This window comes from Nematolebias whitei, chromosome 19 (genome assembly GCF_014905685.2).
Source record: "Nematolebias whitei isolate Nwh7 chromosome 19, NemWhi1, whole genome shotgun sequence".
NCBI lineage: Eukaryota > Metazoa > Chordata > Actinopteri > Cyprinodontiformes > Rivulidae > Nematolebias > Nematolebias whitei.
This window is the reverse complement of record NC_056516.1, coordinates 28,572,348-28,586,378: the sequence shown is the minus strand read 5'-3', so window position 1 is coordinate 28,586,378 and position 14,031 is coordinate 28,572,348. Positions and strand designations below refer to the sequence as shown.

The window sequence follows — 14,031 nt, the reverse complement described above, 5'->3', positions numbered from 1 at the left end:
TTTTATATATGAATGTTTCTGTTCAGTGTGCTGAGACGACTTCTGTTGTGACTTGATGCTATATAAATAAATTGAATTGAATTAATAACTAAAAACCAGAAAACTGATCTCTTTAACCACATGTAATGTGACCACAATGACGGTCAGTGAAGCATTAAAGTTAAAAGTTTTGGTTGAATACATTTATTTACAGACCAGAGTCTGTTCAAGTGGTGAAAAATGATTTTAGTGCAAAATTCTTCACCTAAATCTGGAAGCTGTGAAAAATGTAAATTTACTAAATGCAGTGATTTTAAATAATTTAAACCTTTTAAAAACAAAATCATGTTGAGAATTAAAACGTGAGAAAATCTGAGGTCATTTTGATATTTTGGCATGTTTAAAATTGGTCAAAAAGTTTTATAATGCTACCATTTTGTACAAAAACACCTGGTTTCTTTAACTGCTTTTTGAAAATAATAAAATTAAATTAAAAAATAAATACATTTGCAGACTTTAGTTTTTAAATCAGTGAGGGCAGAAGAAAAAACTAGAACTTTCCTTCAAGGCAAACAAACAAATTACAGCATCTAAATTGACCGTGAAAGAAAATGAGCTTGAAAATACTTTTAGCAATAAATGAATGTTGTAACCTTCATACAGGTTTACTGCAAAGCAAGGACCGCGTTAGTTTTATTATTAAGGTGTACCTTGTGTTTATTTTGGGGGTTTATTTCATTTGTGTTATAATAATTATGTGCAAAAACTAGTTTTCAGTGTCAGTTTGAGTACATTTTGAAAAATTTCTCAACTATATTTTTGTTTATTTAATTTTATTTTACAGCGAAAGGGGAATCAAAATGACACCTCAAATGACACTTTCAAAATGACAATGAGGACGGTAATGGAGTGTCAGTGGATCAGTTAGAGTCGTCATGTCATGAGTCAGAGGTTCGATTCCTGGTAGTATGCTGTTACATGTTGAAATTTCCCTGGGTAAGAAACTGAACCCTTCATTGCCTCAGATGTGTGCCCATTGGTGCATTAATGTGACCTAAAGCACAGATTAGACTATAGATGGATTTATTCAGATTAGCTTTGTAGACATGTAGCAGAGTGCTGTATAAATGTGAGAGGAAGGATAAATGAGAACACAGAATGGGATGTAAAGTACTTTCAATAGACTCATTGGGTAGAAAGATGCTAAATAAGTACAGTCCATTTACTTAGGGTAAAAACGGGGTTAAAAAGGTGGGGACAAATAATTACTTGGCCTTCCATGTTAGTTTAGATTATTTTATAATGACTTTTCTCAGAAAGAAGCACCCTAAACTGTCATCTGTACATCTATTTTCTGTGTGTGATGCTGTTCAGGGTTGTGGGGAGCTGGTGTCCATCTCCAGCTGTCTTTGGGTGAAAGGTGCTTTAAGATGGAGCTAGCTAATAGCTACCGTATTTTCCGCCGTATTCGTCGCACCGCCCAATAAGTCGCATCAATCCAAATATGTCTAAAAAAGTGGAAAAATCCATAAATATGTCACTTTACCGTATACATTGCATCTATTATGCGTCACTGCTGGCGTGTCGCGTTTGTTACGCGTCACCGCTGCAAACCCAGAAATGTGCGCCGGTGTTGTGCCAAAAATCGATTGGCTGCCAAATGGCAGCCGCGGGAGCGCGCACTGGAGGAATTTAACAAGAATTTAACAAGATTAACACTTAAAAACAATTGTTTGTTTGCTCAAAATTATAGCAAAGTTTAACTTTTACTTAATAAATGCACTTTAATGGTTAAATTAGCTGCATTTCACCGGGGCGGTGCAGCTGGCTGGACTTGCTCCAAGCAGCAAGCAGAACGAAGGTGGGGAACTATGGCAAGCCGATTGTGTCATTAATAGCCAGTGAAGATTCTCAGTCATCCAGGACATGGTAAAGTCAAAAAAGTTCAAGATAAAAACAATAAAGTATAAAGTATAATAAATAAAGTAAATTATTTATTGTGCATCAATTTCTAGCCGATTTGTTGTATCGTTTTCATGAAGAATAATCGTAGAAATAAAAATGTGCACACATGCACACAATAATTTTAAAAACCCTTTGGTTATAAATCTTTTCAAGAATTTGATCAAATCGAACATCTGCCAGGCTCGACTCCATCCTCTTGTTTTCCTCAGTGAATCAGGAGGTTTCTAAAAGCTGTGTACGATTTTCTCTTCAACTTACTCCTAATTACATTTTCATGAAACTTCAGAGAAAATATCCAGTTTTACAATTACATTGCTTGGCCAAAGGGTAATATGACGTTACATTTTAGAGCGCACGTACATCACAGACAATAAGGGAATAATGAATCTCTTTGTTCTGTTCTGGTATATTTTAATTTTCTCTTGATTGGTCTGATGGGGGTGCTACAACATTTGTTTACTTGTTATTGATTGCCCCAAAAGGGAAGTGTTTACTGTTGTCTTGTTTTGAAGAATTATATTACCACAGTTGGAACCCCAAACGCTCATTAATGAGGAGGATTTTAGTTTCACAGACAATATCCATTTTGTGCAAACTTCAAACGGTATGCAACAAGAACACATTTCTGCTTCACTTATCTACAGATGTGTGTGTCTAAGTAGGAAACTTCACAGTCAGTAATAAGATTACAGGAACTATTTTTACCATGTCTGGAGGTGGTGGAGCCCTGAGCCCTGGTGAGGCGTTGGAGAACAGAGTCTGGCCTCTGGTGGAGGGTGGAGAGCTGAAATGCCTGGAAGGTGCTTATGGACAAGCTGGAGTGAGAAAACAGAGGCAGAGATGGATGGAAAGTGAACGTTAGCCAGTACTGACGGACAGAGTTAGGTTTCCAGTGTATCATGAACATTAGGAGCGACATGAGGAGATGGACTGATGGATAAAGTGATAAAGACAGACGAGGCAGAAATCTGGAGGCAGTTTGAGAGAAGTGCTAACTCAGTGGTTCTTGTGCAAGAAAGGCTAACGTATGTTTGGGACGTTAGTATCTTTCAGCGTGTCAGTCAAGGTCCTGTGTCGCTTTCTGCCTTAAACGATGACTGCACGCAACGCTGGAAGACGCTGACGAGCAGAAAGCAGGGAGGGGGTTTCTAAGGTTTCCTCCTCAGTAATAAAAGAGAGAGGGAAAAAAGGCTACACCGAATGACCTGAATGTTTGAGCTGCACCTCTGGCGCCAGAACAGAACATTAGAGCACCCCCTGTTGGTGATTAATGGGATAACATCACACGCATACAGTCCATACACTGTAACTGCTTCAAAATTCTCCTATGAAGCACATTCTGAAGTTTAATTAATTTCCCCATACAAGCCGATGCTAATGTTTATTAATAATTTCATAAACAAAAACATGAACATTTTTTTTTTTGCTTTCAGTTTCTCTAGTTTTATATTTTGCTGTCTTTTCTCTTGTAAACCGATTGTGAATGTAACTTTTTTTTTATTGTTATTAAGGTTAAATTAATCTTGATGCTAAATAAAGTTATGATCAAAAGTTTGAATAATAGTGTCCTACGAACTTAAACAGTAACATAACTACTGGTGGGTATCAACTTCAACAGCCCCTTATTTAACATGAATCTGACTTTAAAGACTTGTCCAAAAATAATAGTTTGCACATTAGAGCCTGGGTTGAAAAACAAAATCCTAGAATTAAAGAACACTGCCACCGATGACCATTTTAATTTTGTTACCTTACCTTTTGCGGGACTGTAGTGCTGCCCGCTTGGCCAGCAACGATGGAGGATACTGGTCAAACAGGTCCTGGGCTCGGCCGATCAGAAGCTCATATGGGAGGTCCTGGGGGATGCGGGAGATGAGGTGGTGCACCATGGCCATGTCACACTCCGTTTGCTTCACCTCCTTCTCTCTGTGCAACACGATCTGAAGCAGAGAATTTAAAAAAATTATAGGACTTGTGTTTTTATTGTACATCAGCAGGTTTTGGTTTGATGAAATAGGCAGATTATTTTTGAGTTAGTTATGTTCAACATTATTGCTCCAGTAATGACAGCCTGTTGCAAACATCTGTATATGTTGCTTTAGACTTCATATTTTGACATTTCTTAAAAAGTTCAATTTTTCTGTTGATTTTTCTGACTTTTCAAACATTTTTCCAAGTTGGTCTGGATGCTGCTGCAGCTGGAATGATTTCTGCTGATATTTCTGACAGTTTGGAAACTTTTGTTATGAGTTATAACTTCGACAACAGGAAAGTTATGTACATGTGGAAAAACCTGAATGAGAATTCAGAGGCCCAAAAAATAATGAAGGGGATCCGGATAAACAAAGGCGAAGTAAAAACAATATAGATTAAAAAAATTAAATTAAATAAAAAAGAAAGGACTAATTTTAAATTCTCTCTTCTTTTTTTTTGGTCATAAAAATGTGCAACTTTAAAAGAAACTAACCAGAATTAAGCACTGGAGTGCACACAGTAATATCAAGAATGTAATAATACAGATTTCACTAAAACATAGAAATAGAAACGTTAACGTTTAAGAATCTGAAAACTACTAAAAACTGTAAACAGCTGTAAAATGAAAGCAGGACTGGCACTTTCATTCTGGAAATGTTACATATTTAATGTTTGGAAGCTCTATGCTTCCAAACATTAAACTGTCTTCTTCTGCAGTGGTTCTCAAACTGAGGTCCCCAAACCCTTGGAGGTCCGCGAGCCAGTGCTTGGGGGTCTGCAAATTTTTTTTAAATAAATAAATGCATTTTTACAAGCACGTAGATGTTTAACAACCCGTTAAAATGCACCAAAATGAAGGAATCTACTTTATTCAAAATTTTCTGGGGGAGGACCACCAGACCCCACCACTCCCAGCCCGTCCACTATTTGCATGACGGCATCGATCGGTTTACAAATTAAGTCCTGTTACTTGGTCTGACTACTGCTGTTATGATTCTGTTCAAAGAGTTTTCTTTAATAATTTGAACAAGTGGCAAAACATTTATGTTCATTATGTGAAGAGGTAAAGTGTGGGTTTTTTTTCTCAAAAATGTCATTTTTGGAAGTTGAAATTAAAAATTGTGTTAATTAAGTGTGTCTTCAATGAAAAATACTCCATGTTTAAAAAGTATAAAAATTATATTAACACTATTAAAGAACACATCTTAAGCATTTATGTTACAATTGCATTGAAGAGACAAATTGAAGAAAATTATTTAATAAACATGAGGGTTATGAGGGGGTCCCTGAAACTTTTTCTCCCCTGTAAAGGGTCCCTGAAAGGTTTGAGAGCCCCTGGTTTACTGAAAGGCTGCCTACGATGTTAAATAATGATAAACTCATGGTGACTTGTAAAGATTTAAACTACACTTCTCTTTGCAACACCTCTAATTTTTCAGAATCTGAACTTTTTTTCTGACATTTTTCTTCAGTCTGTTAACTTATAAATTAATGCGACACCATAATTTTCTTCTCAGTTCAATTAAAGCTCCACGCAGTGCACTGATCTCAGCCTCGGAGGAAACACAAACTACATTCTGCTGTGTTGTTTCACACACTTCAAACAGAGTCCTCGCCCTGAACACACAAAGACTCACACAAACATCCCCAACAACAACATTTGCTCAGTTGAACCCACAAATAAACACATGCACAAGTTCTTGAGTTAACAAGGCCTCCTCACACACCAACACACCCTCGAAGAACAAAGGAATGCAAACAACCATATTACTTCCACAAACACATTCACGCTTAAACTAGTAAGCATGCAGGATGTTGTGAGCAGCATCGAGACAAACTCTTGTCAAAAATTTCTACATAGATTTTCTCTGTTTTCATTTTCCTTCACGTTTTAGCCTTTTAGCTAATTAATTTTAGCTACATTCCTCTTTTTTTTTAATTAGGAGGCAGAAAAATAATTAAGTCGCTAGTTTCGTGACGACGGTACTCCGCCTCACAGTGAATCAGTCCGTGTGTTAACAGGGATTTATGTATCCTGGATTACAGAAAAAAACGTCTGTCCGACTCTGGCTGTCTTACTGTAGCAGCGAGGTAGATGGGCATCAGCGGATGCGAGGCCAGGAAGAAGTCGTACAACCTCAGAGTGTGTTTGAACTCCGACAGGACATGACCATACCACGTGATGAGCCAGGAAAGTGCAAAGATTGTTCCAACCTCAGCTCTAAAAAGAAAACATACACATGAACAATAAACAGAAATAATGTACTAATAATGTTGTTTTGTTTTATTAGCTTATTTTTATAGTTTACTCTTTTAAAACCCTTTTTTTTGTACAGATATGCCTTGTTTTTGTATTTGCTATACATTTGGTTTCATCAAAAGGACTGTTATTGTCATTTGTGAGGCCCTTAAATTATCATGGTGTTGAAAGATGTTAAGAAAATAATATTGCCTTAAATTAAGCCTATGCCAGGAAAACCGCATTTAGTTGGGAGAAGGTTTAGATTATGATAGAAAAGACAAATAAAAATATTTAAATCTTGCTATCAACAGGCATGAAATTATATTTATGTAACGATAAAGCTAAAAATAAAACCTAACTGATCCCAACATTATCACAAACATCTATTAGTAACTTATTTTTGGTAACGAAGAGCTCAAAATGATCAGCAATTCTATTTTGTTGTTGACAACCTTCACCAAACAATACAAACAAACAGTTTTGGGATGGAAAGTGGCAGTCGGTGGTATTAAAACCAGCTCATAGCCCAACTCTTTGAACTCATAAACAGATCCACCATCTAAGAACTCATCAAACTTTGAAAGAAGGCAGCAGTTGCATTCAGCGTTTAAAACTACCCTGTTTTTATTCTCTCTTTTTTTAACAGCTCCCTAAAGTCAAGTCAAACTTTTTTAAATGTTCAAACTAATTTTTACTGAATAACATGTGTTACAAGTCAACTAAGATTATACTCATTCTTGTCATAGTGATATAAAATAAACAAGGAAAGAAAATTAAAGTGCAATTACTCAAATGAAAGTTGATTGTCACCAAATATTTTATGATCAACCCAGTTCCAAGCTGATTTGTTTTGACATAGTCCCATGGAAATAAGACACAGAAAGGTTTATCCATCCATCCATTTTCTTTACCCGCTTATTCCATTTTGGGTCACGGGGGTCGCTGGTGCCCATGTCCAGCAATCACTGTGCGAGGGGCGGGGTACACCCTGAATGGGTCGCAAGTCCATCACAGGGCCACATAGAGACAAACGAGACAAACAAACATTCACTCTCTCACTCACACCTAGGGACAATTTAGAGTTACCAATCAGCCTAACATGCATGTTTTTGGACTGTGGGAGGAAACCGGAGTACCCGGAGAAAACCCACGCATGCACGGAGAGAACATGCAAACTCCACCCAGAAAGGCCCCTGGACCGGGGTTTGAACCAAGGACCTGCTCGCTGAGAGGCAGCAGCTCTACAGAAAGGTTTATGGTAAATATTAATAGGAACATGAATGATGTGTGCATGATGGCAGCAGATATACAGGGAGAGATAATCATGAAAAGAAGTAAAAAGAGGGGGGAAAGGAAAGAAGCACATGCAATAGGATGGATGGAGAAATGAGACAAAGTGTAAAAGAAAGGAAAATGGAAGAAAAAAGGAAAGCAAGGGCAGAATGAAAGAGACAAAGATAAGAAGGCAGGAAGGAGCGGAAACATGAAGCTTTGAAGTAAATTGTATTTTGTCTTGTTGTCTTCTTCTGAGTATAATGATTTGTTTATTTTCTTCTGCTTGTTTGTATGTGTATGAAGATATTTAGCAAAAATAGAAGTTTCCAGCAAATCATCAATAATAAACAAGATAGCAAATGTAATTTAAACAAACTCATGCATAAAAATGTATCAAAATATGTCAAAGAATGAGTCACCAGCTTGCAGAAATTTCTAACCCTACTTCCCAATAAACACACGTTAAACCTGGAGGTGTTCACTTGAGCCTTTTATGCACTGGCTCAATAAAATCCAATGTATTTAAATGCATTATATTACTTAATTGAGCTGATTTCACTACAGAACCCAGAAAAATGTAGTTTAATGAGGTGCAATGAGATCAACTCTGATGCATTTATTTTGTAATATATTCATTCCTCAACAAAATACTTAGTCCAGTCTTTCGACTGAAAATCCTGAATGTGTCGCCCTCTAGTGGCCAATTCATTCACTCCAACAAGGTGGTGTATGATTTTTGTATGTTAGTGTATTTTTACCTGGTCATAAAGTCATGCAGTTCCATGTCAACCTGCTCCAAAATAGGCATCAGATAATTTAAAATGTCTTTGGTGCTATCCATGGTAGGATCCATGAAGTCCCTACAGACAGAAAAGATCAACTTATGTTAAATACACCCTGAGAAAACAAACCAATTTTGATAATTAAACACAGGAACATAAGATTATTTGGATAAGCAGTAATAAAAAGGGGCATATAAACCTGAGGTGATGATTAGACAATTTGTCCAGCATAGCAATAGCCATACGCTCCCCGACCACCAACAACAGAGTGACAGCCACATCATGGTAGCCTTGATAATAATGCAGCTGAGAGTTATGCTTTAAAACTGCCAGTATCATGTCAATCAGCTGCTCCTGAAGGACTGCTCTCTCTGCTGCTGGCATGCCTGAGAGAAAGCACAAAAACAAGATATTTATAACTTTACTTAATTTTATTATAGTTCAACATGTATGATGTGATTTTAGACTGTATCGTCCACATCCAGGCTATTATACTGCCCCAAACTGCTTAATGGCACCAACTACAAGTAAACATGCACAAAAGATAAATATAAACTTTCAGGAAATGCAGTATAAGCTGAGAAAAATAGCGTAGTCATAGTAAAAAAATAAAATGACACCCTGTTTATTTCTAAGGTATTTACTTCTAACCAGTGGTTAAGCTGAGCTGGCTCCTGCTGGAATAGGATCCAGGAACTCTCTTATTTTGACAGGGTGCTTTCTGATAACTGTTTGCTTGGATCCAGTAACTCTCAGGCTTACTAATAATGAAGTTATGAACAAATTTGACTGCCTTGAACAAATAATGTCTCTATTGGACATGTAATCGTAAAACAATTATATAAACACTCATTTTTAACATAACAGCCACTTACGAGCTTCCTAATATCATAGAAGAGCTGCCCCTTCAAGTAAGCATTTCCGCTTCTACCCTTAAAAAAATCTCTGCCCCTAAAAGTTCAGTCATGAACAATTTCATTAAAAACACAAAAATATAATTAAACAGCATGGCTAAATTGCAAATCAGTTTTACAGTTTAAATGGGTCATTAATAAAATTTTGCTTATTAAAAGTACGACAGGAGAAATGTTTTGATGGGTAATCATGTGACGTACATCACACAACAGCACCAATTTGCCAAAATAACAGCAATCAAAATGTTGAAAAGACAAGCGAGGGATGCCTAAAAATCTGGACAGCTGCCCAGTTCAAGGCCAAACAAACCTACTACCCACAGTTTGTAATGGAAAAATCAGGTTTAGGTCGGCATGGGTGGGGGGAAGGTGGTGGGGGGGGTAGGATGCATGAAAGAAGCGGAGTGTGCTCTATTCACACAGGGAGAGCTGTTGGTCAGGCTACTTTTTGTTGCCCTCTAAAATAGTTAGTGAATTGTAGGTAAACGTAGATGTTTAACAACCCGTTTAAATACACCAGAATGCAGGAAATGGCATCTTCTTTATTCAAAGTTTTCTGGGGGAGGACCCCCCCCTCGCTATTTGTGTTCTGGCATAATTTGGTCTGCTATTTCTAACATGCAAAGCTCTCAACAACCTAGCTCCATCTTATATTACAGATTTTATTGTTTCATACTTTCCTAACAGAGCACTTCACTCTCAGACTGCAGGTTTACTTGTGGTTCCTAGAGTTTCCAAAGGTAGAATGGGAGAGTTTTCAATCACCGGGCTCCTCTCTTGTGGAACCAACTTCCAGTTTCTGTCTGTGAGGCTGACACATTTTCTACTTTTAAGATTTTGTTTGTCTTTCCTTGTTGATAAATCCTATAGTCAGGGTCGGCTTGGGTTTCCTGAGCTATCCCTTAGTTATACCACTATAGGCTTAGACTGCTGGAGAACAAACCGACCACATTTCCTCACTCTGCTGCTGTCTTTACTCACTCTACTCTACGTGTTTGTATTGGTAATTATTTCTATCCGTAATGTTTCTTTGTCATTCTTCCTATAAAAAGTACACCTGGACCATTCTGGGTTTGTCCGTTTCTCCTTCCTGTCCTCTCAAACCCCAGCCGGTTGAAGCAGATGGCCGCGCATCCTGAGCCTGGTTCTGCTGTAGGTTTCTTCCTCTTAAAAGGGAGTTTTTCCTTTCCACTCTTGCCTTTGTGCTCGCTCAGGATGGGAGACGGTGACGATGTGAAGATTCAACACAATCTGCTGTCTCCCTTAGATAGAGAACTTTTACTAATTGTGTTTATGATGTATGTGAATGTTTTTGAACAGTGCCCTGAGACAACTTCTGTTGTGACTTGGCGCTATATAAATAAATTGAATTGAATTAAAGGTTTTATGCATGTGGGCATAACGAACATTTTTGGGCCTTTCTTTACCACATCTTGAAATTAGGTAAACATAACCTTGTACAAAAAAACAACAAATACTAGCAGCAAATACTAAGACACATACTGCCAGTGTGTAAGAACCTGAACAATGGGGGAAAAAGGACAAATTTTATCCCAACTATGAGGAAAGTAGATACAGTCAAACAGGTGTGTATACTTTTGATTTAATTATGTGTGAAATATAATGTTTAAAATTAAGAGTACTTTTTTTAAACTATAAGTGTGGTACATTCACAGATGTCTGTGAATAACACTGCTTTTTTGTATACACTTTAAAATTAAAACTATCTTTTGTCAAGAAGACTAATTTTACTAATTGTATTAATTTGATTAGAATAAAATGTCTAAGGCATGGCATTATCCTGTCGGTTTCACAAACTCTGACTTTAAAGTTTTCTTTGGCAAAGCTTCAACCCCTGTCAATAATTATTTTAAGTCAGTCAGATAACTCTGCATGTGGCTGTATGTACAGGGGTAAAGACTAATAAATGACACACCAAAGAGTGGCGTTCCTATCTATAGCGATAACACACACACACACACACCTTTAGGGAACCGCTTCATAGACCGCCTGACATCCAGGACTACTTGATTGTAGTCCTTGTGGTTCTCCCTCACAGATCGACCTGAAGCAGAAAACAAAACGAGGCCAGCATTACTTTAGTATTATTTCCACAAACAACAAATTGCTACATGTTATATTATTAATATACATCAAACTATACTAACCAGGTTTGTGTGGTAGATCATACACATTAATGTTCAGTAATTTGGGCCACACTTTTCTCCTCAATTCATCAGTGAGCAGGCCTCCTTTACTGGCTGCAGCTTTTCTCAGGGTCTTAATGTCCACTGGATCCCTATGGGTTGAAAAACAACATCCAGATTTTGGCTTTATACAATCATAGTCAGCTTAAAAAGAAAGAGATGTGCAGCTATTCTCAATCTTGTCTTTCATAAAGAAAACAAACTACTGTGATTAGCTTGGATAAATTGTACACTTCCAGATTGTTTTAACCTGACTTTATTCTTGCATGACGATTCTGAAGCAAAATCAAAAACATAAAATCATGTTCAAAAGACAACAACTCCAAATTCTGAAAATTATTGTTGTACCACAATATTTGGAGTGATCTGTCACTCAGGTCAAGATAAAGTCAATTGTATTTATATAGTGCATTTTAAGGAAGAAAGAAAATATCAAGGTGCTTGACATTAAAATAACTTAAGACACAAGACAAAATAAATGAAAGTAAAATAAAGGCAAAAACATAAACAGCCAAAACACAATCAGATCAAAACGTATTAAATAGAATGCTAGAGATTTGGAGCATGTGAATGGTATAACAAAAAGCTGACTTGGGTTGAAAAAAGTTAACAATTTTTAATAAAACTAGTCATGTAAAAGTGTGTGGGGAGGTGGGACAAGCAGTATTTTGTTATGACCTGATCAAAGCCTGATGGATGATTGCCAGTTTCTGTTTCCTCCCACAGTCTGATTCTGTGAAGAAGAAACAGAGATTAAAGGATGAGAAGAAGAGAATTAGAATAATTTGAGTAATTAACAGAAAGTGAGTTAAAAAAAAAATAATAAAGACACAGAAGGGAAACTTTAACAAGTAAAATGAACAGAGGTGATGGACGTGGAGAGAAAAGAATGAAGAATTATGTATTTTCCCATCGTTTCACACTTCTGATATAAAATGATTCCAGAAAAGTTAACTTTAAAAAAACTGGTACATACAAAAGTTTAAAAACATTCTAGAAAAGTCTTGATTTGCCTTTTTTTAATAACCAAAAACGTTATGCATCACATCACTGAGCAGTGATTGCCAACTTTACTATATTACGTCATTACATAGTTGTATAAATGTTGTGTCTAAAGTACTTGAATGGCTTCAACAAAACATTGGCTGTTTTCCAGGCTTTTTAAACAGGCTGTTTTTGGCTGACAGGCTGCCACGCAGGCAGCATCTGGAGCTTTATTTCTTTGAGACAGTCGTGGAAACCAAACAACTGCGGGCTGCAAAGTGCTGCGGGGAAAAAGCTGCAGACAGCTCCAGAGATTAGCGTCCAGACTGCTGCAGGAGCGTATTAATTACGTAAAATTAGATGTTACTTATGTCGAAGACTGGGTAATTTTATTTCCTAACAAATACAACAAATATATACATTTAAATATAGCGAATATGACGGTTTGAATATGGAAACAAGGCTAGCTCATTCACTAAGTGTAAAAGTTTTAACGCTAGCTAACCTGTTTCGCTGCTGGTGACATCCCCGATGTCGTTCACCCCAACTCCTCCGTTTTGTTTCTTCCTCTTCTGTTTTCTCATATCCTTTAAAAGCGGACTTAAGAAGGAGAGCGGTAGTGTTGTTCCATAGAAACGAGAAAACAAACTAAAGGTGTTACAAAACAGGTAAAAGAAAGCAGTATTTTTCCTACAACGTCAATGGTTCTTTCGACAGCTGTCGCCGGTGTCAACTGAATCAACCGGTGGCGGCGCTTCCTGTTGCGCTGTGATTGGACAGAAATATCACGTGATGCGTATTCTGCTGTCTGATGACGCACTTTTATTGCACCCTGACTTGATTGTAGTTTTTGTAGTCCTTTCTGTTTGCTGACATTATTCCCACAATTTGAAACATAAAGACAGAATATTATAATGATTTTCATAGTTGTTATTAAAATACAGAACAGCTGTAAAAATAGTTTTGTTAACAGATAAATTATTTATATTGTACATACTTTTCTAAAAAATCTGATTTGTTGTATTATTATTATTGTATTTGTACAATGCGAGGAAAACTTAAGAGTATACGTTTGGACATATATTGAACAAGCATATGTGTAAAGAAAATTATTGTATAATTTCAGAAAAATGTATTTGTATTTAGACAATTATTGTGAAAACAAGCCTTGAGCGTTTATTTCTGAATGTTAAGTTGATGTCTGGAGATTACCTAAAGACCCCTTGGTGTTTCATGACCCACAGTGCAGCCTCAACCCTAATACTGGGAAGCACTAACATAAATCACAATCAGCAGAGTATTAGGACAGAGTGTAAAAGGAGCATCCATCAAAGACTTAAGCAAGGAAATGTTATAATGTATCCCTTTGTTTATCAGAGTAAACAAATAAATCATATTTCCAGTTAACGAGGGCTTTAAAACAATTATCACTCAGCAGATTCCAACACTGCACACATAGCATGAAACTTCATTGCACAAGAAAGACTCCAAATATTAACTCTGTTCAAAGTTCTCTGGGTTGGACTACAAGTGTTGTGCAAATTTGTACAATACCTCTTATTTCTTTATGATTTGCTTCCAAGCAACCAAATTTTCTGCTGATCTTTAAAATAAATGCTTTCTGAATTAGACACTATGCTTTATTTATTTTTACTCTTTTCCACTCATTTCAGTCCAGTGCCAAAGGTAACACAGTTTGACAGAGATAA

At 36.8% G+C, this 14,031-nt stretch overlaps 1 protein-coding gene across 1 annotated transcript in view; it reads right to left on the bottom strand.

Moving 5' to 3' along the window:
* The window catches only part of zgc:63863 (uncharacterized protein LOC393372 homolog), a 14,619-nt gene extending 1,713 nt beyond the window's left edge, over nucleotides 1–12,906 (bottom strand). The window contains exons 1-9 of the mRNA XM_037692823.1: nucleotides 12,837–12,906; nucleotides 12,017–12,071; nucleotides 11,300–11,430; nucleotides 11,116–11,196; nucleotides 8,417–8,603; nucleotides 8,194–8,295; nucleotides 5,998–6,139; nucleotides 3,700–3,884; nucleotides 2,650–2,759 (exon numbers count right to left, since the gene is read on the bottom strand). Of these exons, the coding sequence (XP_037548751.1) occupies nucleotides 2,650–2,759; nucleotides 3,700–3,884; nucleotides 5,998–6,139; nucleotides 8,194–8,295; nucleotides 8,417–8,603; nucleotides 11,116–11,196; nucleotides 11,300–11,430; nucleotides 12,017–12,071; nucleotides 12,837–12,906 (1,063 nt within the window). The remainder of the gene's footprint in view (nucleotides 1–2,649; nucleotides 2,760–3,699; nucleotides 3,885–5,997; nucleotides 6,140–8,193; nucleotides 8,296–8,416; nucleotides 8,604–11,115; nucleotides 11,197–11,299; nucleotides 11,431–12,016; nucleotides 12,072–12,836) is intronic.
* Nucleotides 12,907–14,031: the final 1,125 nt, after the last annotated feature.